The 26,330-nt window shown below is 38.1% G+C and overlaps 1 protein-coding gene across 2 annotated transcripts; it reads right to left on the bottom strand.

The window, feature by feature from the left end:
* Positions 1-792: 792 nt before the first annotated feature.
* Positions 793-21,563, bottom strand: Sdcbp (syndecan binding protein). Of its 2 annotated transcripts, none has more exons than XM_090338849.1 (9): positions 21,481-21,563; positions 15,402-15,468; positions 11,553-11,631; positions 8,754-8,863; positions 6,882-7,040; positions 5,467-5,642; positions 4,196-4,367; positions 3,574-3,665; positions 793-1,855 (listed from the first exon to the last, which is right to left on the bottom strand). In XM_090338849.1, the coding sequence occupies exons 2-9, from the start codon at positions 15,450-15,452 to the stop codon at positions 1,801-1,803; spliced, it is 894 nt and encodes a 297-aa protein (XP_090194975.1). In that variant the 5' UTR covers positions 15,453-15,468; positions 21,481-21,563; the 3' UTR covers positions 793-1,800. The 2 variants fall into 2 exon arrangements, with proteins under 2 accessions (XP_090194975.1, XP_090194976.1); XM_090338850.1 differs by lacking the exon at positions 21,481-21,563 and adding an exon at positions 20,624-20,643.
* Between the last annotated feature and the right edge of the window lie 4,767 nt (positions 21,564-26,330).

Below are 26,330 nucleotides of genomic sequence, written 5' to 3'. Positions count from 1 at the left end.
TTCTTTTTTTTTTTTTTGCCAGTCCTGGGTTTGAGCTCAGGGCTTGAGCACTGTCCTTGGACTTTCTCAAGGCTAGAGCTCTACCACTTGAGCCTCAGCACCACTTCCAGCTTTTTTTTTTTGTATGTATGTGGTACTAAGGAATCGAACCCGGGTCTTTGTGCATGCTAGGCAAGCACTTTAACCACTAGGCCAAACTCCCAGCCCAAGCATTAATTCTTCTAGAAAACATGTAATGACATGTTAGGAAAGATATCCTTTCCTCCACTTGATCTTTCCTAACATCATGACTGTAATACTTTTGAAGTATCTTCAGACTGAAGTGCAGATATGAAGGGAGATAATCTAACTGGGAAATGTTCCAAGGGAGGCAGGCTTTTTTTCTCAAGTTGAGTCTGAATCGCAGTACTTACATGGTTTTAAATTTTCCGCATTCTTTACAAGCACTGCTTTATCTTGGAGACAGTGTGACAAAGAAGGAAAGTTCATGGATCAGATGGAAGTAAATAAATTTTTAAAGTCTAAGTGTCACAATACACAACACATGGCCTGGGGTGGATAGATGAACCAGTAACTTAGGCTGGCCATGTAGAGCTGGGCCACTCCAGTGGCAGCACATTTCTAGTCTCTCAGCTCCAGCTGTTCTCAGGGTCCCCGATGTGAGATCTTGGGGAGAAAACTGCTACAGGCTCACAAGTTCACATGCTCGTGTTCAACTCAAGAAAACACAAGTTGGGTGATGACTCGCAAAGTCCCCAAATGATAGAGTACAACAGACTTTACTTATACATATTTAATTAATGCAGGATAGACATAAAAAGGAAAGGAATCAGGATAAAGTTATTGCAATATTTTGTTTGGAGGGTGGAAAGCAGAACAAATATTAAGATAACATTCCAAGACCATTGCAAAGTATCTAGGTTACATAATGAATTACCTCACTGAATCTACAAATGAAAAAAAAAGGAGCTCAGAGTTCATCCTATTTAGTATAAGAAGTTTTCCATTAAATATATAGTGATTTGTTCAGAAAGTGATAGTGGCAACTTTTACAAGAAGTTTCCATTATGCAGTGACTACAAAATCTCAAAATACAGCTAAGCAGCTATGTTATAGCTCAGTAAGTACCATTCAATTATTCTGGACTAGTACATTTCAGTTTAACATAGAACTAACATTCTGGGTTTTAGAAAGGCAGCAATAATCATTTGGCTTTTTAATTCTAAATGCTCAACATAGTTAAGGCGATAGTTGAAGCATACTGAAAAATGAAGGTAGTTAGAATTTAATGACAACCCTTACAATCCCTTGCATACTACATACACTGTATAATGCTTACATGGAATGAAATCAGTAACTTAATTAGGTATTTTACGCAGTCAGAACTTCAGTCATCCTAAGTGTACTATGGGTAATGTGTTGAAATGCAAGTAGCACTAAAGTAATATGAACAGTATTACGTATTATCTATGAGAAAGGTAACCAATCTCACACAGCTAAGTCTGTATCAGTCATCCTAATCACAATGGCTTATAAAAGAAAGTAAAAGTTTCTAGTAGAGAAACTGTTGTAGGAGTCAGTAAATCCCTTGAAAGTTTCACATCCATACAGTCAGGATAAGGCTACAACTACGTTGAAATCTGAAGATACCAGGTGAATCAGGAAGACTCTAGCCATGGTGTACAGACAGGTCCCCATGTAGCATAAGCTCCCTGGCTCTGGGAAAGCTTCGTGTGCATAATGCCGGAGTTGCTGAAGAAGGAAGCTGAAGTTGGACTACGGTTTTGCTGTCTGTGTCTTTTAAACCTCAGGAATGGTGTGATCCATCAAGCTTTTCATAATGCCTGGAGCCATCCTACAAAAAAAAAAGTCATTTTCATTATATACTGAGGTTTCTTTTCAAAATGTTAACCTAAGAAAACACATAAACTCCAATTTAGCATAAGACTAGGGGAAGAAAAGCCCTTTTTAAAATGTGAGCTTAGATCCCAAAGTCTCTGGTAATGTAAAATTGGCAAATACTCAGTGTGAACAGCTGTTTGTATCTCCATTAGACGAGTAACATAGGGAACAAATCCTCATATGTTAAGACTGGTGATTAAACAAAGAAAGAAGCTTAAGCTTATAAACCTAGTTACTTGGGACTCAAAGAGTGGGAATCATTCTGAGGCCAGCATAGAAGTTCCTAAGACTTCATCTTAAACAGTTGAGTGCAGTGGTGTGTACATTACCCAGCTACAGAAGACGAACACTGATGTACATGTCACAGCAGTGGGAGGAACATAAGCAGGAAGGCAGCAGCCCAAGAGTGCCCTGACATAAGGTGAGATTCTATCTTAAAAATAATGCAAAGGGCTGGGAAGCTGGCTTAGTGGTAGAGTGCTTGCCTAGCATGCATGAAGCTCCAGGTTCAATTCCTCAGTACCACATACAGAGAAAAAGCCAGACGTGACACTGGCTCAAGTGGTAGAGTGCTAGTCTTGAGCAAAAGCTCAGAGACACTGCCCAGGCCTTGAATTCAAAAGCCCCATAACTGGCAAGAAAGAACATAATAATGCAATAATGCAAAAAGTGGCAGGAGGCATGGCTCAAGTGGTAAAGAATCTGCCACTAAAAAAGAACCAGGTGTGGTGGTGTATGCCTGTAACACAAGCACTCAAGGTGGACAGTCAGTAGGAGGGGGAGTGAGACTAGTCTGGGAAAACCTGTCTCAAAAACAATAGGAAAGACTAGGGGTACAGGTCAAGTTGCAGAGGCAAGCATCAATCTGTGATTACTCCCAATATGCCAAAATAAATTCAAAATTTAAAAAAAAATGAAATAAAGCTGTAATGAATTGGAGAGGAAATAGAAAAGCAGAGACCAATTAGCGGCTTAAGAGAACTGTACAACAATTAGTCTTGACAATAACATTTTTGTCAAAGAAGAGCTGGCTGTCTTCTGCAGAAGCCAACACCAATGAAACTTTCATTATATTTGTGGATTTTTAAAATATCATTTCTACACACTGAACAGAAAACCAAAGGAGGATTCCAAGTTGGCTTGGTAGAAAGAAGCTGAGCCAAAAGCAACTGAAAAGCTCTGGAGCAGCTAACCCTTGAGTGCTTTTTTTTGGTTTTCTCTTCAAGTTCCTGGGGGCAGTTAGCACCACTTGCTACACGCTTCTCCCCACCTCCTCAGGTACTAGAGAGAATACAAGCTGGTACCCCAACTCCACAAAGGCAAGAAATATTCACCTTCAACCCCCAGAGCCACATTTCTACTGAGCAAGCAGAGAAGTAAAGACAGCGGGATGGCTGTTAGCTATATATGCAAATGGAAGATAGCCTTGGAATCTTTTTTTTTAAGTGGGGCATTTTCAACATTTATCAAGGATATGGTAAATTTTACTTCATACTTGTGAAAATAGGTCATCCTTACCAACCAAATCCTCTGATTTAAATAGTTTCCGACTGCTAGAGAGATACCAAAGTTATTCCTTAGGTAAAAGAACCAAAGGTTCAGGAAGTGAAAGAAAATACAGTATATGTGATGTCACACAACTAACTGTATGAAGCTAAATCACCCACTTACCGTTTAATAATATGTTCAAAAATAAAAGCAGGCATGATTGTAATGGTGATGACAGTCCCAGAGGTGGATAGTATATCTGCGATTTGAGAGTCCTGATGAAAACACAAGAGAAAGTGACTTTTGCTGAGGCTTTATCTCATAAGTATGAAACTCTAATTGGTATAGAAACCTGCAACTTATGTGTCCAGGTTCAATTCTACAAAATACTACCTTTCAGCTGGTAACAATCTTTTCTTTTTCTGTGGGTTATGGGCCTGGACATTGTCCCCGAGCTCTTCAGCTCAGGCTACCACCCTGACCTTGAGCCAATCCCACTTCCTGTTTTCTAGAGGTTAACTGGAGGTAAGAGTCTCAGGTCCTTTTGTGCCCAGGCTGGCTTTGAACCTTGATCCAGAGATCTCAGCTTCCTGAGTAGCTAAGATTATAGGCATGAGCCACCACGCTCAGCTCATTCTTTTTTTAAAAAGGAAAAACAATACCACCTAAAAAGAAACCAGGCATCGTCTTCATTTTATTGACTGAACAACTTTCTCCGAGTCCCACCCCTTCTGCTAAATTTCTGTATTTCAAGGTCAACGTGAAAGCTATACTATGTAAAAAGCAGACTCAGGTCTGTCCTTACCTTCAGTCCAATGACATTCTGTCCATTGACTTCGCAGATGTTATGTTCAGTGAGAAGACCATTTCTGGCTGCAGAACTATCTTTTACAATGGATGTTATTTTTCCATTTTTAAAGATAAAACCAACATGTCCGCTGCTATCTTTATGCATAGTAATTGTCCGTTCAAAAGGTCTGCAAATATAACAGCAGGTGAGGTAAAATTTTTCTTCTAAGGTAAACATTTCATTGCATTTATACATCATAAATTCTGGATATTTTCTTATAGGTGCTTGTCATAAGAAAGCTGGTTCTATGCCTGTACAGTACCAGAGGTATAGTATCTTTATGTAAAAAGATGTTCTTAACTCTTCATTATGAGCTGAAGGACTTGCTAATCAAGATATCCTTTAAGTATGAGAGATAACATAATCTGTCACGGAATTTATGTATTTTCCCTTTAAAATTCATTATACTTTGAATATTAGCAGAGATGGGTTTTTAAAATCACAGAAGCTGAATATCTACTTTTCATTAATCTGTTAAAATCTTAACGCTCACACTTGTCATAGCTATGAAGGAGACAGAGACAGGATAATAGTCTGAGGTTAGCCTGGGTAAAAGGCTTCATATTTCAACAAATAGCCATCAAAGGCTAGTTCCAGACCAGGTACAAAAAAGAAAATGTTTACTGAGTGAAATGTATAAGAAATACAAATACAAAGTCAAATAAAATGTAACTTACTGAATGTAACCTTGAGGCCCAGTTTCACTTCAATACTTGTGGGGGCTGGGAAAGAACACAAATGGAGGCCTCTCTTTCACGTGCTAACTGTCCAACCAGAAGGACTGCTACCCAGAATGCATTATCCTCTTGACAACTAGTTTCGCAGACCAGATTTGGTTTTAGAGCTTCTGGAGTCAATGAGGGATGCTGACACTGCATGGGGACACTCTAGGCTACGAGATGTCTACCCAGTATGTTAGAAAGTGAGACTACTGCTGCCAGCCTGAGTAACCTCTTCAACCTGTGTTTTCTACTTTCTAAGGCATTAGAAAAGAGGAAAAATTTGCTTAGAGGACAACTTCTTAGAAACTTTGAAATAAAGTATGTTGCAAAATCAGGACTCTTTAAGAAAAATCTACACGACACAACTGTAAGGTTCATCAATAATATCATTTTGTCATTTTCTACAAAAAGAAAAGTATTATTTATAAAACCTTTCAGGGGTTTCTGCAAGAAAACAGGAAAGTGGTCTTGAATTTCCATCTGAAATGTCTAGTATCAGCTCACCTGTCACGAATAGCCATCGTGATCTTCTCTCCAAAAGCCTGTTTGAGCACCTTGTGTGCTTTGTCTGAGCTCCAACCCGCACAGTTTTCACCATTGATCTGGAGCACCTGGTCTCCAAATCTCAGACCAACCAGTGAGGCTGGAGAATTAGCCTGAACTAACTGAACAAATATGCCCTAGAAAACAAAGATATAACTGTCATTTACCATTGTTATTATACAATTTAAAAATGATAGGATATGATTAAAATACTAAGTAGAACTCTCTCCTAGCAAGCAAGGTGAAGAAAAACAAAAATATGATATACCAAGTAACTAACAAATTTTTACCACAAATGGTAATTTCTACCCAAATCATGACTCAAATGACCAACCACACCCACTTCCCATCTGATAATTGAAAGACCAATGAATATATAATAAAGGGGAGACTTTAATAAACATGAACCATTAGAAGTCTGGTAGAATACCAAACAGGTGTTACCATGTGACCATTATTGGTTAGAAAGTCAAGTGTTATAAATTTGCTGAGTTCTTGTTCTGTTCTTTAAAAAAAAAAAATGACACTTTAAACTTCAGGAATGGGAAAATCATTAGGTACCACAATGGGATAGACATGTAATGCTTCTTGATGTCTGTGGCCCATCTGCATGTTTTGATAATTTTGCATGGCTTACAAATAATATAATAAATATCCAAATGATTCTTAGCAGAAAAAATGTTTCCCACCACTGACAAACATTTCTGCCTTTTGAGCTGGAAGATTACTGTATTTGCTAAATCATGAATCACGGAGCAATATTATGGTATAACAGTCTAAAGTGATGTACATATTAAATAAAACATGAGCATCAAATAATGCATTATAATTTTTTTGGCCATGCCTGGTATTTGAACTAGGAGCCCTGGCATTGTCCCTGAGCTTGTCCTTGTTTCCTCAAGGTTAACAGGCTAACACCCTCACTTGAGCCATAGTTCCACTTCAGGATTACAGGTATGACACAGCACCAGGCTAAATTTGAACCTGAAGGACAGAAATAAACCTTCAAAACCATCTGCTAAGTTTAACAGTGATCATGTAACTTAAAAATGGACACTTGCATTCTCATTGGTCATTTTTCCTTAATTTTAATGCTACATTACACCTTGATTACAGAGCTTATTATATAAACTTTGATATATCTAATGTAGTTTGTAATGTACAACAGCAAAACTTAGTTTGGTATCAAAAAAAGAAAAATCAAAGAATGTCACTCCTGCCTCCTTGTAATAAGATGTCTCCAAGTACACAGATTCAAGTCAGCAGTTATTGGAACCAAGGGGTGCTCCATTACAATTAAAGCATTCCCACATCCAGCTGTTGTCATCTCATATTTTGTAAGCTATTTAAGTTCAAATAAACAAAAATATACTCACATTATCTATTGATTTAAGCCTGAGCCCAAGTTTCCCATCTTGATCCTTACACAAAATGACTTCACGAATTCCTTGCTTAACTTCCGCTCTGCGAATTCCAACATCATTACCTGTTACGGGAGCCACCATGTAGTTCATACTGGATGGTCTTGCTACCAACTGTGACAAAGACAGTGTATGTCAGTATTTAGAAATACTCTCCTTGAAAAAAAAAATCTGAAACTCTTAACTAGAATGTATGTTTTTCCACAAATTAATCCAGAAACAATTTCCCTCATGTAATGTGGCACTGTTTTCTTTATTTAAAGTTCTTCAGGTAACTTATCACATATTATCATTTCTGGGAGATTTGATGACTGCCTCTTTGTATGCTCCCCTGAGCTCAATGTATTATGAACTGCTGCAGAATGTCACTGACAACAGACCCCATCTACAGCAGTGTCCCATAGAGTGCAATGCCCAGAAATGTCATGGTCACTTTGTTTGCTACATACACCCTGGTGTGAACACAACATTGAAATCAGCCGAAGAATCATTTCTCAGAATATATTATCACTCAACAACTTTGCTTTCATTTGTCTTCATCTCAAATGCACTATCCTTGAATTTAAAGGACATATTATACTTTGAAACACACATTTTTATGTGGTATGCATGAATTTTATGTGGTATATATGCATGTATATTCTGCACACATATGTTTTATATATGTCTATGTATGTGTGTGTGTGTGTGTGTATCTTTGATACTGAGACTGTCTATAAAAGAAGCCACATTCTTACAGTGAAAATTCCTTTAGTAATATTCTATGGATTAACAAACTGTATGCGCAAACCAGACTGCCCCAGAATAGCAATGCTAGAGATTTTCAGTGAAGGGAAAGCTTAACAAGTCTTATTATTTTAAGTACATCACAGAGGAGAGATAAAAAGCTCTTATCAGCTAAGAACTGAGTAGCTACAAAACATCACTCTAATTTTATATATTCAGAGTCAATGAGAACCTGACAGCACATTCTAAATCTTAGGCTGTAATAACAACAGTAAATACAGCTATAGACACACAAAAATACTACATGTGAGAATGCAGTGTCAGAGAAATATTAAGGTTTAATGATAACAGCTAGAGACAAAAGAAAATTAAGCAATGGAATTAAAAAATGAATTTACTTAAGTTTTAATTCACATGCTTCAGAATCACCATGAATTCAGAATGAATAAACACACTAATGCTGGCAGTGTAATAAACACAAACTAGAATTCTTTCTGAACCAGTCATGATAGCTCCCTAAGCAGAACATCATACCCTTGGTTCAGTTTAGGAAACAGAAATGTAAACTCTGAAAGGCTAACCAATTAGAACTTATAGGGCAGAGTCTGAAAAGAAAAAAAATTATATATAAAGAACCCCGAAAGTATGCACTGGGCTCCCCATCTGAAACACCCTACAGCACACGGGATCATGTAAGTCCTACAAAATGACTTATCTAGAAACGGGATAGAGAGCACAGTCTGAAACAAGTTACTACCTAAAATGTATGCGATCAATGTTATAGTCTAGGTTGGAAGTAGAACACAGTAGAATGGAGAAAATGAACACAAGAAACATGACAGTGACTGAATCACTAGGTCTCAACAATTCACTGCATACAAAAAAGCAAAGGAAAATCAGTCTTCAAGTCTGAGTTTTCTAGTCCTAATAAATTCCAAGATTGGTAAGAGCATAAAACAACAATGTCACGGAGTAATATCAAGAAGATCTAAAATCTGGTAAAACATCAAAGCAAATGTTATAAATCTGTAAGCTAGCTACCAGAAAGAGAGCTGTGTCTATGTCTAGTGTACCATTCTACAGTAATTATACTCTACCTACCCCTTGAGTTGTTGCTCCAGGAACCACAGCCATATTTGCACGGATTTCTTCTTCATTTAAACTCAGTCCCATGTACTGGGAGAGCTCCGGATACAGTTTAGGATAGAGACCTAAAGTAAACAAATGAATGACAGAGGGAGAATAATCAACATAGTGACAATGTTATTATGGGTTTCTTGCATTTAAAAACATAACATCATGGGGACCAAAACCAAGACATGAGAAAGGGTATCAATGTATGTGAAGTAATGCATCTGATATCTGGTGAATATAATATAACCCTTCTATTAATTACAATAAAAAATATATGGAAGAAAAAAATAAAAAGTAATGTAACATCAAAGTTTACAAAATTCAGGATGCATTTAAAGTAGAAAGGCACCAACCCATCTATGTAATAAGACTGGAAACTATAGAAAAATCTTTAAAGAAGAAAGCCATAAAATAATCTCAGATTTCTAAAAGTCATTGCTTGATACCCATAGGGAACTGGTTTCAGGAAGTCCCACAGATCCTAAGACTTAACTCAAGTCCTATATGAAATGACATAGTAGTTACATACTTACGTATAATCTGTGCACATCCTCATGTATATTTCAAATCACTGCTATATCACTTATAATACTACACACAACAGCTGGTGTACAGTATTAAGACTAAAGAAACCTTTGCATATGCTCACACTACAGTATACTATTTTAATTCTAGTAATTTTCATCCTGAAGTTGCTTGAATATGTGGTTCTGGAACCCTTGGACATACCATAAAGTAGAAATAATGTTTTCCAAATATATTATTTTTGTCTTTACTGTGTCTTAAACCTATATTTGTAAGTAATTTTATAAGATTACCACTCATCCTCCAATTCAAAGCTGATCAAAATTTCTCTCAAGCCAACTACTTTACATCTCATTCGGTAAACATGAGCATGGAACAATTCTTAAGAAAAACATTGAAGGTTTGTAAACTTAACAATTTAACATGTTATGAATGTTAATTACATTCTAATGAAGTAATCAAAATGGCATTTTTTTTGGAACACATACATTTATGTATTCACTTATTCATTCATTTATTGTCCATTGTGGGGCTTGAACTCTGGGCCTGGGCACTGTCCCTGAGCTCTTCAGCTCAAGTCTAGTGCTCTACCACTTGAACAACAGTGGCACTTCCTCAAAATGGTATTTTTAAAGATGGGGGACGGGAGCGTAGCCTAGTAGTAGAGTGCTCACCTAGCATGCACAAAGCCCTAGGTTCGATTCACTGGTACTACATACTGAGAAAAAGCCGAAAGTGGTGCTGTGGCTCGTGGCAGAGCACTAGCCTTGAACAAAAATGTCCAAGGACAGTGCCCAGGCCCTGAGTTCAAGACTCAGGACTCGCAAAAAAAAAAAAAAAAAAAAAAAAGAAAAGAAAAGTCTTTAACTTTTTACTGTACTGTGTGATGTTATTTCTTTCCTCTTTATACCCTGTTGTTACTCTATCTGACTTTGGTACCTGGTATATTGTATATACATTTATTTCTTTATTTAAATTAGGGAAGGGGAAAAAAACAAAGGACAAAGGGTGAAAAATATAACCAATATTCTCAAGACAATACATTGGAAATGAACTTTACAATTTGGGAGGGAGTGGGGGAAGTGGAAGAAAAACATGGGAAGGGGTAATAATGTTCAAGAACTAGTGTACTCACTACTTTCAAATGTAACTGTAATCCCTCTATACATCACCCTGACAACAAAAATTTTTTAAAAATTTACAAGAAAACTAAGAGGAAAAAAAGAAATACTGAATTGTGTCTGATCCAAGTTCATTTTCTCTATTAGCTATGATTTATATAAAAATATCCTTGAATTGTTTCAAAATTTGTTTTCATAAATCCCAACTGTAAATGCATTTTTAATTCCATGTAGTTTTAAACAATTAATTGAAATATTCTACAAATTGAAACAGTACTTTGTATATAACACATTCAATAATTATACCAAAAATAAATGATTGGCATATTTTAAAAAGTCTTCCTCAACATGTATATATACTTCTAAATGCTTATATATTATATATTGGTGACTGAAAATGGGTTTTTTAAAGGACCAATGTCATCATAGCTACTCAAGAAACTTGAGATCTGAGGATCAAGGTCTGAATTCTTCCTGGGTAGTAAAGTCCATGAGACTCTTACCTAACTAACCAGCAAAAAGCTGTATGTGAAGCTGTGGCTAACAAGTAATAGTAGAACACCAGCTTTGAGCCCAAAAGCTAAGGGACAGCACCCAGCCCTGAAAGGCTGCAAACACCCACTCTGCATTTACACTGACTCAAGTCACACTATCTGGAGACTGTGTCCTAAATTTCTCTGAACCTTACAGAAAAAAAGGACCCAGAACCAAACATGCAGGTCAAAAAGATTCAGGTAGAAGAAAATCCCCAAAACGGGGTGGTTGAAAACCACAGAAGCTCCTCTGACAGGATAAACAACAGAAAATTCAAGAGCACTGGTGTAGAAAATGAATTTCCATGTGAAGTTTTTTCATTAAAAGTATCAGTTCTGGTAGTCAGGCTAAACTATCAGGAATCAAGCTAAACTTAATTTGCTTATGCTATAAAACATTTTCACAGTTCTCACTCTTTAAGTATATAAGGGTTACTTTTTGGAATAAGCAATTGTTTTCCTTATTGCTCTTAGGCTTTTACTCACAAATTTTATGTAGTTCATAAAAATATTAAATTCAATTTGTAATTTCTTATTTCCACAAAATATTTCTCTGGGAGAATGGACCCAAAGTGGTGTAAACCTACTTCCATCTTGAGGGATGGGAGCTGAAGCTTCCGACAAAATTGCAGGATTGGCAGGATTTGCAGAAAAGGCAGTTTGAGCCTGAAAAAGAAAGAAAAGTTCTACCAACACTTGCATATAATTGATAAACCCATCCAATACTTCCAAAAAGTCACTAAAATTTGAAGTTCTAGTCAAAAAAGTTTCATTTCATATTCTTTAGTGATTTTTTAAAGGAAATCTACAGATCATTAGTATTTCATATTCCATTATGTTTAAGGCTAGCATGTAAATTGAATAAGTACTATTCCATCTATCTTACAAGCAAGTGTTTAATAGTGCACTGCAATAAAGTAATACTTTCCAGAACATTCCCAAATAGACAAAATGTTTCACATTTTCATTATGCTTTTACTAATTGCTCCAAATAAAAACATTTCATATGCATAAGAAAAAAGCTCACTAAATTGCCAAATTTTATTTTCATTTCAGCATATCCTATTGAAATAATCTATATCTTCATTTAGTCAGTACAGGAAGGATTTAACATAGACTATGTAAAAGCAGTTTTACAACTGACATAAAAGAATGATAACAATGCAATTTGTTAAACTTGCTAAAATTGCTTGGACAAAGTATGTATATACTTCCTCTTACTCATGCTGTGCATGTGACTTCCACCCTCTTTAAGGTTTCACAGCTTTGTTGTACTTAGTATTCCACTGAGCAAATAACTGTCTTTACAGATAAATATTCTGAAATAGTCTGTCATTTAGAGCTATTTGTAGTAAGTTATATGAGCATTCCTCAACTTGTAATTACTGTTTATTTAGAAATGTCTAATTATGAAATAAAGTTTACATTTATTTCTCAATCCAACTCTGAAATCAATGCCCAAAAGTGGACATCTAAGAGAGGTGCAAGCTTAATTTAAGTAAGCACACCTACAAGAGCTTTAGGCTAGACTGCAAATGTTCTAACATACTGTGCTATTCTTTAAAATTCATCATCTTAAAATTTCTTAAACATTCTAAATTCAAACAAAAAGTACCATGGAAATCTTTATAGCTACAAAAATTAATTTTGAATTTTGGCAGTTGTTTTACCAAATAACTAAAAGGAGTTAGTAGCCAACTAGACATTTTCTTGAATCTCTAAAACAAATACTATTTAATGCCAAAAAGAAATGAGCTATCAAGCCATGAAAGCACAAGAGGAAGCTTAAGTCCCATGGCTATTGTAAAAGTTTATAAAATATGAATTTATGAATTTTTGCCTTTAATCTACTTACTAAGGAGGCTGAAATCTCAAAGGATCTCTGTCTGAAGCCAGACCAAGAAAGGAAAGTCTGCAAATTCTATACATCTCCAAAATAACCTGTAAAAACTGAGGCTGAGATCTGAGGATCAAGGTTCAAAGCCAGCCCAGGGACAAAAAGACCTAAGACTCTTACCTCCAATTAACCTCTAGAAAACGGGAAGTAGGGCTGTGGCTCAAGGGTAGGGCAGCAGCCTTGAACTGAAGAGCTCAGGGACAGTACCCAGGCCAAGTTCAAGCCCCATGGCAAACAAAAAAAGAAAAAAATAGATTGTTGTTCTTAATGTACTATTTTATTTCTTTTCTCTTTTTTTGCCCTTTGGTTAATCTCATACTGTTAATGTCTCTGACTCTGTTACCTGGTGTATTGTATATACATTTATTTGTTTATTTGAAATAGGAAAGAGAAGGGTGGAAAACAAGATGATTGGGAGGGGGTATGGAGAAGGAAATGGGGACAAAAACATGAGAAGGGGTATCAATGTGTGAGAAGTAATGCACCTACTACCTGACGAATGTAACTGTAACCCCTCTATACATTCCCCCAACAATAAAAAACAAAAGAACAAAATCTGTAAAAAGGCTGAAAGCCACACTCAAGTGATAAAGCACCAATAAAGCCAGTGAGTCAGTACAGCAAAGCCAAGGCCCTAAGTTCAAACCTCAGTGATAGCAAAAAATAAAATACCCTACCCTAGTTTTGTTATTTGGGCATTTGGGAGAAAATGAACACTATTCCTCTATAAAACCTTTTCAGGGCCATTTCAGGAACAAAAATGAATTTTAGCTATCATCTATGCTAGAAAATACATTTAAAAAATACAGGCCAAGATTATTAAGTGTAGGTGAGGAGTATTTTTTCATCTAGGGCAAGTATGAATCATGTTTCCCCCCCCTCCCCACTCACTCATTATCTCTCAACAGCTAGCTTTCTGCTCTGAACATAAAAGATTCTCTACTGGAAATGTACATGAAGTTTGCTTTTATTTAAAAGGGTTAGACATAGATAGTAGCCGCCTTTTTTAGCCAACATTGGAAACATTAAAAAAGAAAAAAATGATGGTGAGCAGAGCCTGGTGTCTCATGCCTGTAATCCTAGCTACTCAGGAGGCTAAGAACTGAGGATCAAGGTTTAAAGCCAGCCCGGGCACAAAAGGACCTGAGACTCTTATCTCCAATTAACATGTAGAAAATGGGAAGTGAGGCCTGGATCAAGGTGGTAGCCTTAAGCTGAAGAGCTCAGGGACAGTAGCCCAGGCCAAGTTCAAGCCCCCCCCAAGAAAAAAAAAGAAAAAAAAATTGATGTTGACACAAAAAGAACAACAACAACAAAAGATTGATCTTTTATATTCATCCCAAATTTTTATCAGATGATGTACTGGTGTCATATTAATTGTTTACTGGTTAGTTTAGAAAGCAAAACATGACAGATAAAAGCTTCATGAAAAGAAAAGAGTGCCTGTTCTGGTGAACTTAACTTGACAAAGTAACAAAGAAAGTAGTGTTAGAGCACTTAAAACAAATAGCAAGCCACAGGAAACTTAGAAGCATCAAAGCCTTGGTGGCTAAACTGCAGATTTCAGAGATTTTATAAACCACACATCCACTCTGAATCTATGATGGAAAATAATTGTCTTTACAGCAGTCTGCCCATCTACTGCCACAATTTCCACAACAGCAAGAACTGATGCCAACTACCTATTTTCTTAAGCAGAAGCACCTGTCTTCAAAGCTAAAAAAAAGCAATAAAAATCTGACTTATTGTAGTTAGAAAGACTATAATCTCTGCTACTTGTCTCTGAAAGAAAAGAAACCACTGTACTTTCTTGTGCTTTTATACCTCCATTATCTCTGCAATCTAACTTCAGAAAGAAGGCTTACAGTTATTATAGTCTTATCACATCTAAAGACCCCCTCAAAAAATACACCAATTCTACACAAAACTATGACTACCTGAAAAGATGGGTATATTTCAATTGAAATAGATAAAATTTTAATTTTTATTAGACAAACCAAGCAATATTTAAAGTTTAAAACTTTCAAAAACGCAATACCCCAATGGCCATTTATTCACAGTGAGATAAAATAATTACTAGTATATAATAGAAATAAAAGGTTTATAAATTATACAAATAAATATATCTGCAGTTCTTGGTTAACATCACAAATAATTAGAATGTATGTTAGGGTATTTTTTTTAATTTCAGTAAATAATTCACACCAAAAAAACAAATGACAGCCTAGTAACACAGGTTGTAGTTGATAGAAAAGTTAGTAGGAGAGGTGAGAACTTATGAAGGGGGTAAATAAATATGATCCAAGCAGCTGAACAGAATAATGAAACCTGTTGAAACTTTTTGAGGAGGAAGGAGATAAAGAAGTATGTTAGAGGGGGTGAGTTTGATCGGGGGATATACATCTATCTATCTATCTATACAGTGTATGTGTGTTTACACATATGTATGGAAAAGTCACAGGGAAATCCTCCTTGTACAACTAATATATGCTAAAAGTATGTCTTAAAAAACATAAAATTTCCAAGTATTTAAACGTACCTGAATTACTTTGTCTACCTTCAAATCTTCGAGAGATGGATAGAGAGACATTTTTGCAGAATTTCTTCTAAATAAAAAGAAACAATTATTCAAATGTCTTAGAAACTGACCCTGTAGGCAATGGCAGCAATATATATTTAAATATGTACAATCACTTAATACAGTAAAAAAAAATCTGAATTGAAAAACACATCATAAAATGGGAGAATGTAGGCTATGGTCTATACCTCTTCTTCCCAATACTTTTAAAAATTACATCCATCACAGATAATAAAGTTGTCTTCAAGTACAAGTCCCTTCATTTCATAAGTTTAGGAAAGCATAGAAAAGTTATACCAAGTTCTAGTTTATGCAAGTGCTTGGCAACTAAACCAGGACAAGGAGACCACTGTTAGTACAATTCTCTTAGTCACTGAAGATGTTATTTCCTTATAACAACAAACATACAAGAATATATACAATATCATTATACAAAATCTCTATCACCAAGAAATATATATATATATATATATATATATATAGAGAGAGAGAGAGAGAGAGAAAGAGAGAGAGATACAGAAAAACAAAATGTGCCATCTTTTTTGTAGCAGTTTCTCCCCCACTCCAATATTGTCAATGTGACTTTGAATCCAGCCATGCTAGTGGACTGAATCTTGATTTTCATGTTTCATCTTTTCATATTTAACCACTTGCATATTTTATTATCTCTGCATCTTACTGACCAAGAGAGAAATGTCTATTATATCAACTATCTTTCCTTTTCCAATATCTCTGTATGAACATACAACTTTCCAGGGCTGATTACCAATGTAAAAGGCCCACCCATGAGAAGTGACAACAGACAGGGCCACTGCAGGAGAGGGTCCCCAGGAACAACCAAATGGTCCATCAATGACCTCCTCTGGCAGGTTCAACATTAGCTGGCAGTCACTGAGACCAGCCTCTCTGTTTCCCAAAGTTATCTTGTTATTTATGAGATAACAGTGTTTCTAAATTCCAGCAAAATCTCCCAAACTCTCTACTTATGTTTACAGGACTACAACTTCAAGGGCTTTTAACTTTCATACCTCAATTGGAAAAGCAAACATGTCTCACTTTCAAAAATAAGTATGCTATTTAATTACTATTTCCTTATCAAATCAATCATTAAACCATCATAGAGGATCCCATGTCAACTCATGGAAATGAGAATTTAACTCCCAAGTTCAGGTGATGGAGTTGTTAGCTGAACAGAACTATCTACTGTGATGCTCATTTCTAGCTTTCCAGATTACTCAAGAATCTGCAGGTCTCAGGCTACAGTACCGTCTAAATAATGTATATAAAATCTTTTGATACCAAGTGTCAGAACCACAAACTACCTTTTGACTGGATTTTCACAATTGATGAGAGGAAGAGTCTGAAAACAACTATTACATCAGTGAAGAATTCCATTTCATACAAAGGTACTTGACAGAAGGCAGAGTAATCAACAGAAAGACATTGTTCTCATGGCTTCTGAAATCAGAGAGCAAAGCACAGGCCATCTACCAGAATTTGATTACAATCTTTCTGATGCTAATGGCTGTTTTCCATATTCCCTAGAAAGAATTTTCTCAACTTACCCTTTAACAAGGTTTGACCAATCTCACACTTCTGAAACTTTCTGGATTCTCTTCAAGCTGTATGAAAGATCCCTAAATCTAGTGTAGCACTGAGTCTTAAAAACAACCTATTAAGAGATTTATCAGTGATTAGGGTATGTCTGGGTTACTTCAAAATATTTGAAGACAAACAACAATAAAACCCCTCCATTGCAGAAGAATCAAGATTCCCCTCAATCTTGTGACCTCAATCCCCTCAGACCTAAGACTTCCACAATTCAAATACAGTATGTGCTATTTTGGAACATCTAGTCATTTTTCTTTCTTAGCTGAAATACTTCGATTAACAAAGTAGGAAGCACACTATTGAAGTTTTCAGATACTACCACTTGGAATGGCAATGTTCACTGGCCTCATCCTTCTCAAAATAACCCACTACAACTACACATACAAATTATGTGACTAATTTAAATGTGGGATTGCTTGCTTAATCTGTGTAGTAAAAACACATTGTTGAATTGTGAAAGTTCAAAACTGCACAATCACCTGTCTTCAAAACAAAGCAGTGGCAAGAGCCAAAACACCAGAGTCCTAGTCACAGCTGCCATCAACCAAGGGTGCTTTCCAAGGTCTCAGCTTCAGGTGTAAAGTATTTAATCAGAATTAATCAAAATTTCTGCAGCAAGAAGTCCGGGGCATATTTGTTTGTTAATTACTATTACAAGCTATATTCCTAACTTCACCAACTTTCTAGACCCCTAAATCATTTCCACATGAATAGGCATATCAAACTATCCCTTTATTTAAGCAAAGTAAGTTAATTGGCTTCAATTAAGTATAAATTAAAAATAGTCCAAAACTTCTGCACTGGCACAAAAACAAGTGAAATGCACACAACAGTAGCCTAAAGTGCTACCATATGGCATCAAAGGAAAAACCAGCATAAGCCCTAAAATAGTATGTTTCCTCAACTTTAAAGTGCAGTAACTGAGTCCCAAGGCTAGCAGCATAAACTACAACCAAGGCAGGGAACAGGCCTAGGGTGGGGTCCAGGAACTTCCTTCAATTCTTACTAGAATGGATTCAATTTCAAATTTTAAGGTTCACACACACACACACACACACTTAGAGATATTCCAAAGAAAAATAAAACACAGGAATTTTTTTTAACATATTAAAAATCTGGCCAGGCACAGTGGCTCACGCTTGTAATCCTAGCTACTCAGGAGGCTAAGACCTGAGGATCTTGGTTCAATTCAAAGCCAGCTTGGGCATTAAAGTCTGTGAGACTATTATCTCCAGCCAACCACCAGAAAACCAGAAGTGGTGCTGTGTGGCTCAAGGGGTAGGGCGGTAACCTTGCGCTGAAGAGCTCAGGGATAACACCCAGGGCCCAGAGTTCAAGTCCCACCACCACCAACTGCAAAAAGAATCCACCCATACAAGCTTGCTAGAAATTCTTAAAACTGTATTGGTCATACAAGTAAAAATCTAAAGACTATGCTTTTGGTTATTATATACTAATTTAAATTCTTCAAACTTAAGAATATTGAATAGACAACACATTTCTAATCTGTAGAAAGAAATATGATTTTCATTCAGGAGGAATAACCTAAGTCCCTGAAGCCTGGTATAAAATCAAAAGCAACAATAAACTAGAATATATAAGAAATGTATTTGAAATCTGGAATGTTGCTGTTAATGAGCAATTAATTGAATTCAAAGATGTCCATTTTAGTTATGAAACCAGGATAATCGGTAATAGTAAGGGCTTGTGTTGCAATCAAGTGTTTTTCTTAAATTTGTTAATCACCTTTTCATACTTCTACAAATTATTTATGAAATGTAAAAATGTAAACAAAAAGTATCAGTGCGTCCCATATTGGAAAGTATTAATGACTTTGCTTTTTAGTATACTGAGGATTAATAAATATTCCCAGTGATCATACAGGGTGTCAAACACTTTGATAAAGTCCTAAACAGTTTCCTTTTTTTTTCTTTTTTTTTTGTGGAAGCAAAGCATATTTATTTAAGATTTGACCTGTTTCCAAACCAAGAAATATTTCCAGTTCTATGAGGGGCACGTTCATGTTGAAAGGATTCTGCTACCGGGCTCTTTTGAAGAATGAGAGGATGTAATTGCAAAGGAATATAGACATATATCTAAAACTTGTCAAAATTAAATTCAGTTTCTTTGGGACACTTTGCAGAAATGACTGGAGCTTCGTCACAGTAACTTTGGAACCCACATGAAGCTCCCTATAGGGATATATCATATTAATTGCTACAAAACATTTCAAACCAAAGGGTAAAGACCTAAACAGTTTTCTAAAGCAGTGTTTCTCATCAGAACAGAACTACCGAGGGCACTAAACAAAAATAGCTCCCAGACTGACACAAATCTCATAAAGGGACTTGGGGATTGCTCTTTTTTTTTTTTAAAGAAGTATCCAAAAAGATTATGATGGCCAGCCATTAAGAAATATGAACACATGAATTCTACTTCAGGTAGGATGGTTAATTCTCACCCAGAAGATTCCATTTCTCGCCTACTGCACTCACTGAAATATTTGACAACACTCTCTTAGAACAAGACTTTGGGAAACATACATTACCAGTGGAAGTGTAAACTAGTACAATTTACATGGTAAATGAGTTTGCTGCATCTAGCAAACTATAAATTCAGATGGTCACAGCAGCTAGTAAGTCTTTAGTCTGCAAATGTACTTGTAAGGCAATAAAATACTTATAAGCACTAACTATAACAGCAAGAATTTGAAGGGGGAAAAAAACACAAAATGCACACTATTCTGAAGGTCTTTCGGTAATTTGGAAGGGGTTCCTTGTGTGTGGATATACTCCCCCCACTCCACTCAGGTAGAGGTGTGTGTGTACACTGAGGCTCGAGTTGGGGACCTGGCCAGCTTTTTGCTGGTGAACAATAGGGAGGAGTTTTTATGGCCTTTCCTGCCCCTGAATATCCACCCTCATAGTATAAAGTCTCCGGAGTTGCTAGGGTTACAGGTGCTGAATGAGTCACCAGGTCTTGCTATTTCTTCCCATATGCACAAATGTTAGCATACTTAATATACTGCTCTACAACATGCATTTGTTTTTCAACTGAGAAATATTTTAGAACTCAATATCAGTTTAAACGGACACTTTTTTTTTCAGATTCTTGGAATTTATTACCCAAAACAACTGCCCAAACCTGGCAAAAACAGGAAAGAATAGTTGTGTCATGTTCATTTCAAAGCAACTACTAAAAAAATACATGTCATGGTAAAAAAAAAAAAAAAAACCAATCAACTCTTCCTTCCCTTTTTGTGATATTTACATCACTTCTTACAGTGCCTAACATAGAACTAAAATCTGGTGCTCCCAAAGTTAAATATGAATTTTAAGACTATTTAGATGATTTCAGTCAATCCACTTCCTTACCACGTGACCTGCAATATTTATGCATCAAGTGCCACACAATTTCATAGAACTATTCGCTCTACAGTTAACCAAACTATCATTTGGTAACGAGACACATTTTCACTGTGTGTCCTAGACCTCGAACCTGAAAAAGAAAACCATGAGCAAACGTTGAGTTTTAACGGATCACAGTTGTATTTTAAAATCAAATCAATTTACCAGGGCTGCTGTGACCTTCCATGGCGACTTTCCCCAGGAATCAATTAATGGTCTCTGAGACCAGTGAGTGGATGGTGCACAGGCTAATTTTTACGATGTTAAAAAAAGAAGAAGAGTGCGCGGAGTTCACTGAATGGGGGAGAAAACAACCCTAGCGTGCAGATGATACCATGCAAACTGTGACTGGACGGTTCCCCTCGGGAGAACCGCGCGCCCGCCCTTTCCCAGGATCCGAGCTGCAGGCTGTTGAGTCACCAGATCGCCGGGGACACGGCCTTGGACGCGAGCCCGACGGGAAGCGCGCGCGTCCCGCCGCTCCAACTTCCCCGTGACGGAGCGCCCGGAGGGCCGCCCGCACCTCCTTCCTTCCTCCTTCCCGGACTCGGACGTGCCCCGGGGCCGTGCGGGGGACCGTGCGGAGCCCCGGGCCCGCGGCTGCCCGTTCCCCACCTCCGGAGGGCTGAGCCGGGAGGAACCGGGACGCGGGGCCGCTACCCGGGGTGGGGGAGAGAGGGGAGAAGGCGGGGAAAGGGGTGCGGGGGGGGGGGAGCGTCCGGGCCGGGCCTCGGGACTCTGCCCACCTCAGCCCCACCGGGACCCCGGAAAACATGGGGTCCCCTGCAGGCAGAATGCGGTCGCTAAGGCAAAGTTTCCCTGCCCGGCCCGGCCCTGGCCCGGCTGGGAGCCCGGAGGACCGCGGAACCCCTTGAGGAAGAGGCGCGTCCCGGCCCCCGCGTCGCTGCCACCCCAACACTGTCGTGACCGGGACGCTCTCCGTTAAGTAGGCGGCTGCGCCAGGGTCCCCGCGCCCCGCACGTAAAACTGCGTCCCTGGGGTTCCCCCTGGGAGTGGCTCACCTCGAGCACCGGGACCAGCTGGTCGCCTCCGCCGCCGCCTCTGGTCACTAGTATCGACTTCCGAGCCCCGGGCTGGGGGGGGGGGGGGGGGGGGGAGGAGAGCGATCGCGCGCGCTCCCGAGGACCGCCCGAACGCGCGTCACGGCGCCGCCCGCGCCTTCCGCCCGCGCAGGCGCGCGCGACCACAGGGCTCTCGCGTCCCCATGGCAACCGGCTGTGAGACCCGGCGGGGCGGGGCCTGGGGCCCCTGGATGGTGTGGTGCGCGGTGCGGTCCCGGTGCCCCTCCGCAGTCGCGCACTGCCTCCGGTGCCTGCCCCAAAGCCCTGCCCACGGGCTCTGTGTCACTCTCTCACCGTTGTCTTTCCGCTTAGGGTCACCTGGTTCCTGCCACCTTCGACCAAAAGAGGTCCGAAGAAGCCGAGCTTCCTCCTCGGAGACGCTCTCTCGCCCAGCCTTTGTCTCCCACTGTCCCGTCTCCAGCCTATCCAATGGCTCTTCACCAAAGGGCTGAGGCGGTCTTCTCTACCCTGCCCCGTTCTAGTTTTTCTTTTTCCCCCCCGTTAGCTTTTATGACTCTTTGTTCACCTGAGCTAATGTTCATTGGCTGTTGAGGATGAGAATGTGGCATTACGCAAGAATAATCGGAGTATCCTAATACAAAATACAGACGATGGTTTCCTAAGCGTTATCTGCCACGGATCTGTTAAAACTAATTTAATAAAATGACTCTTGGTCTTTATATCACATCCATCAATGAGATAGATGCAACATCCATTCTAAAGAAAAGCTTACAAGCAAGTTATTTCTGGTTAAATTGTTTGATGCCACACTAACTCAATCCGTGATGAAGCCAGTAAAAATATGAGCATGAAATCCTTGACAAGCTTTGTCTGCAGTGATTTTGTGGATTAAGTCATAAAATACACATTGAAAAACAACTATGTCACTGAAAAAGGAAGATGACTTTTTGTTATCAGATGACATGATGGTTTAGGAAGAAATTTCCAAGAATTAACAGAAAAGAAGCTAATAAGCAATTATGGAAAGTCTGAAGGGCACGGCTTAATAGAAAAGTCCATTGTTTTCCTATATACTAGGACAAACAACCATTTATTTGAGATTAAAAACAGGCCACTGCATATAAAATGAAATGAAGCCCTTAACTAAAAATCTAATAGATTGTGTTATAATGAGAAAAAAACTACTGGGGGAAAAAAAGCAAAGCTCTAATGGAAAAATTCTATACTCATGGATAGGAAGATGCAATATTGTTAAGATATCCGTCATTTCCAACTTGTTGTATAGATTTCACATAATCTCAACTAAATCCTAGGGAAATTTTGTGCATATCAATAAACTGATTCTAAAGTTTACATAGAAAAAGGAAAAGACATAAAAAAAACTTACAGTGAAAAAGAGGAAAAGTATAAGGTTTGACTTTTTTGGGGGGGGGTTTGGCTACCAAGACAAATTAACAAGGACCAGATAATTTAGCTCTCAGAGTTCTAGAAGCTGGAAAGTCCAAGCTCAATGTGCCAGAAGATCTGGGGCAGAATGAGGGCCCATTCCCAAATTTCCAAGGGGCTACTGTCCACTGCATACTCACATGACTCAGAAGAGGGAAGGAGGAAGACAGAGGGAGGGGAAAGGAAGGAGAAAGGAGGGGATAATGTCCCTCCTGTCAATTCTCCTGAGGGCACTGATCCCAGCATGAAGGTTATACCCTTCTGACAGCTTTATCTTCCAAAGACCTCATCTCCAAATTATATCGCTGTAGAATAAGCTTCAACACAAAAACTTAAATGAAAGGACACATTCTGTCCATAGCTCTGCTCAACTCAAAAGATAATAATAAAGCTATAGTAATCAAGGGAGGAGTGCTTTGGGCAAAACAACAGACAAGTGCATCAATGAAATACAATACAAAAGCAAGAAAGAAACCCAACAAATATATCCAGTGGACCTTTGACAAAGGATCAAAAGCATTTGTGGGAAAAAAAATGTCTTCACTGAGACTGGAACTTAAAGGGATAGCAAATGGTTAAGAAGCGGGAAGTCCTAGGTTTAAACTCAACATTGCAAGAGAAGGAAAGGGGAAAGGAGGAAAGAGAAGAGCAGGAGATGGGAGAGAAATAATGAAACTCTTTCTCAACAAGTAGTGATGGAACAAAAGAGGACTTCCACATGTAAAAACGGAAATGAGACACAGACCTCGGTCTCTTTAGTAAAATGATCTTGAAATGTATTGCAGATATCATGCAAAACTATAAATTTCTGGGAGATAAAAATCTAGGAAAAAATCTAGAAGACTAAGTGTGTCAAAAAAAAGTTTTTAGTTGCAACAAGAAACAGTCTTTGGAAGAAAAAATAACAAGTGAACTTCAATGAAAACTTTGCTCTGAAAGACAATTTCAAGAAAAAGACATGCTACAAAAATAAATTTCAAAAATCACCTGAAAAATTATTCAGAATATATGTGTTAATGCTTTAATCTCAACAATAAGAAAAGAAGCCAATTTAAAATTGGGTGAAAGGGCTGAGAGTGTGGCCTAGTGGTAGAATGCTTACCTAGCGTGAATGAAGCCCTGGGTTCAATTCATAGTCACCACATACACAGAAAAAACTGAAAGTGGTGCTGTGGCTCAAGTGATAGAGTGCTAGCCTTGAGAAAGCCCAAGGACAGTGCTCAGATCCTGAGTTCAAGCCCCAGGATTGGCAAAAAATAAAATTCTGTGAAAGGTCTGAGAAGGCATCTCATCAAAGAACATACAGTTGGCAGATAAATACTTGAAAAAACATTCAATATCATATAATGCTAGGGAACTGCAAATTTAAACTACAGTAGCACACTGAAAAGAAAAGAAAGGAAGAAGAGCTGTGATTGACTCTTAAGTGCATTTTTTAAAGGTATTGGGGATAGAAATTAGGGTCTTATGTTTTCTAGGCATGCTCTCATCCTTAAATGAATTGTTTTAAGTGAAACAAGCTCTTCATATATGATTTCAAAGATACTACATGTAGAAAAGGCAAAACTATAAAGATGGTAAAGAAACAAATACCAGTTTTCCAGGGGTTGGAGAAGATTGAGAGAGGTAGGAAGTGAAGTTATAAATCCACGCATTTCTAACTCTTTGTACAAAAAACATTTGCCAAAAACCATAGTATAGTATACAGTATACTAAATTATTTTTTGCCAGTCCTAGGGCTGAAGTCAGGGCCTGAGCACTGTCATTGGGTTTTTCTCAAGGCTAGAGCTCTACCACTTGAGCCACAGCACCACTTCCAGCTTTTTCTATGTATGTGATATTGAGGAATTGAACCCAGGTCTTAGTGCATGCTAGGCAAGCACTTTATCAGTAGGCCAAACTCCCCACCCTACTAAATTAATTAATGTCCTCATTTCCCACTTACATAGAGCTTCAAAAATCCTTAGCACTTCCTGAGTAAGCCATCTTTGCCACTGGGTGTCAGTTGACTCACACCTGTAATTCTAGCTACTCAGGAGGCTGAGATCTGGTTCAAATTCAGTCCGAGTAAGAAAGTCCCTTAGATTCTTATCTCCAGTTAACCCCAAAAAACCTGAAGCAGAGCTGTGGCTCAAAGTGGTAGAGTACTACCACTTTTGCCTTGAGCAAAAGAACAAGTCTGTTTTATCAGTGTCCTCAATTATGGAAGTGAAGCGAGATAAGACTCTAGAAAATTTCAAAATGGAACCTGGCCCCTAGAAACACTCAGCATGTGATTGCTAAGAACTTTCAGCTTTAACCACAGGATTCCAAAGAGGTTTGATTTTATGCCCTTGGACAAATGAATTTACTCAACTATGCTTTTTATAATAAAATTCTATTTAAAAGCTAGCTGCCAAGACTCAAGTACATAACCTGGTTGGTGGGTGTATCTTAGGACATGACGAGAGTTGTGCCATCTAACTCCAAATAATGAGAACAAAAGCTCTGGCACTTGGAACCTTTCCAGTTCTTCCTCCTGTATTTCATCTACTCATTTGTGTCCTTTATAATAGAACTGTAATACAGTACTAAGTACAGTGCTTTCAGTGAGTTCTAGTGAGTCATTCTAGCTAATTATTGAACCTGAAGGGAGGATGTGGGAGCCCTCATATTTGTAGTCTCGATTATGAGGAACTTTGGGAAATTTTGTGGGTGAACATATAATTTACTTTGTGGATTCTACCCGCTTTGTGAATACTATATGGTTAGTGTCAGGAATAAGTTGAACTCTAGGCTAGAGGATGGTTTAGCAATACCTTGCTTCCCTAGCAAGAACACAGTCCTAAGTTCAACTGTGAGAAGACAGAGAGAGAGAGAGAGAGAGAGAGAGAGAGAGAGAGAGAGAGAGAGAGAGAGAGATTTTTTTAAAATAAAGAAATGAACAGTAGAACACTCAGTTGGTGTCAGACAGTTGTGACAGAGTAGACCACAATTATAAAACACAGAGAACTTGGATGAAGTTGGGTTTTAGTTAACAATATTATGTATACATTGGTTCATCGGTTCTAACAAATATACCACATTACTACATGTTTATAATAGAGGAAACTGCAAAATAGAGATAGTACATGGCAACTCTGTACTATTAGATCAATATTCTTGTAAGTCTAACACTGTTGTGAAATAGTTAAATGAAAAACATTATGTGTCTAAGAGCTAAAGAATGCTTCCTAGAGTTGTGGAATTAGCTGAGCTTTTAACAAATGCAGAAGCATTGGAGTGGAAGTAAACCTTGATGCATTCCAGGAGCTGAAAGGCCATCAAAGCCTAGAGCACCACGATAAGAGAAGGAAAAGCTTACGATGAGGCTGGGCAAGTAAAAGGAAATGTACTGGAGCTAG

The sequence above is a fragment of the Megascapheus bottae genome, chromosome 9, assembly GCF_031878675.1.
Source record: "Megascapheus bottae isolate mThoBot1 chromosome 9, mThoBot2.hap1, whole genome shotgun sequence".
NCBI lineage: Eukaryota > Metazoa > Chordata > Mammalia > Rodentia > Geomyidae > Megascapheus > Megascapheus bottae.
The sequence above is the reverse complement of the archived record's forward strand: the minus strand, read 5'-3'. Positions and strand labels throughout refer to the sequence as shown.

What these genes read in the sequence shown, in the direction of transcription:
- Sdcbp (XM_090338849.1), bottom strand. Translation starts at nt 15,452, where the DNA reads ATGTCTCTCTATCCATCTCTCGAAGATTTGAAGGTAGACAAAGTAATT. An exon ending in ACGATGGCTATTCGTGACAG is followed by an intron (nt 4,368 to 5,466) that starts GTGAGCTGATAC and finishes TTATATTTGCAG; the next exon opens with ACCTTTTGAACGGACAATTA. An exon ending in AGAATGTCATTGGACTGAAG is followed by an intron (nt 3,666 to 4,195) that starts GTAAGGACAGAC and finishes TGTTTTCATCAG; the next exon opens with GACTCTCAAATCGCAGATAT.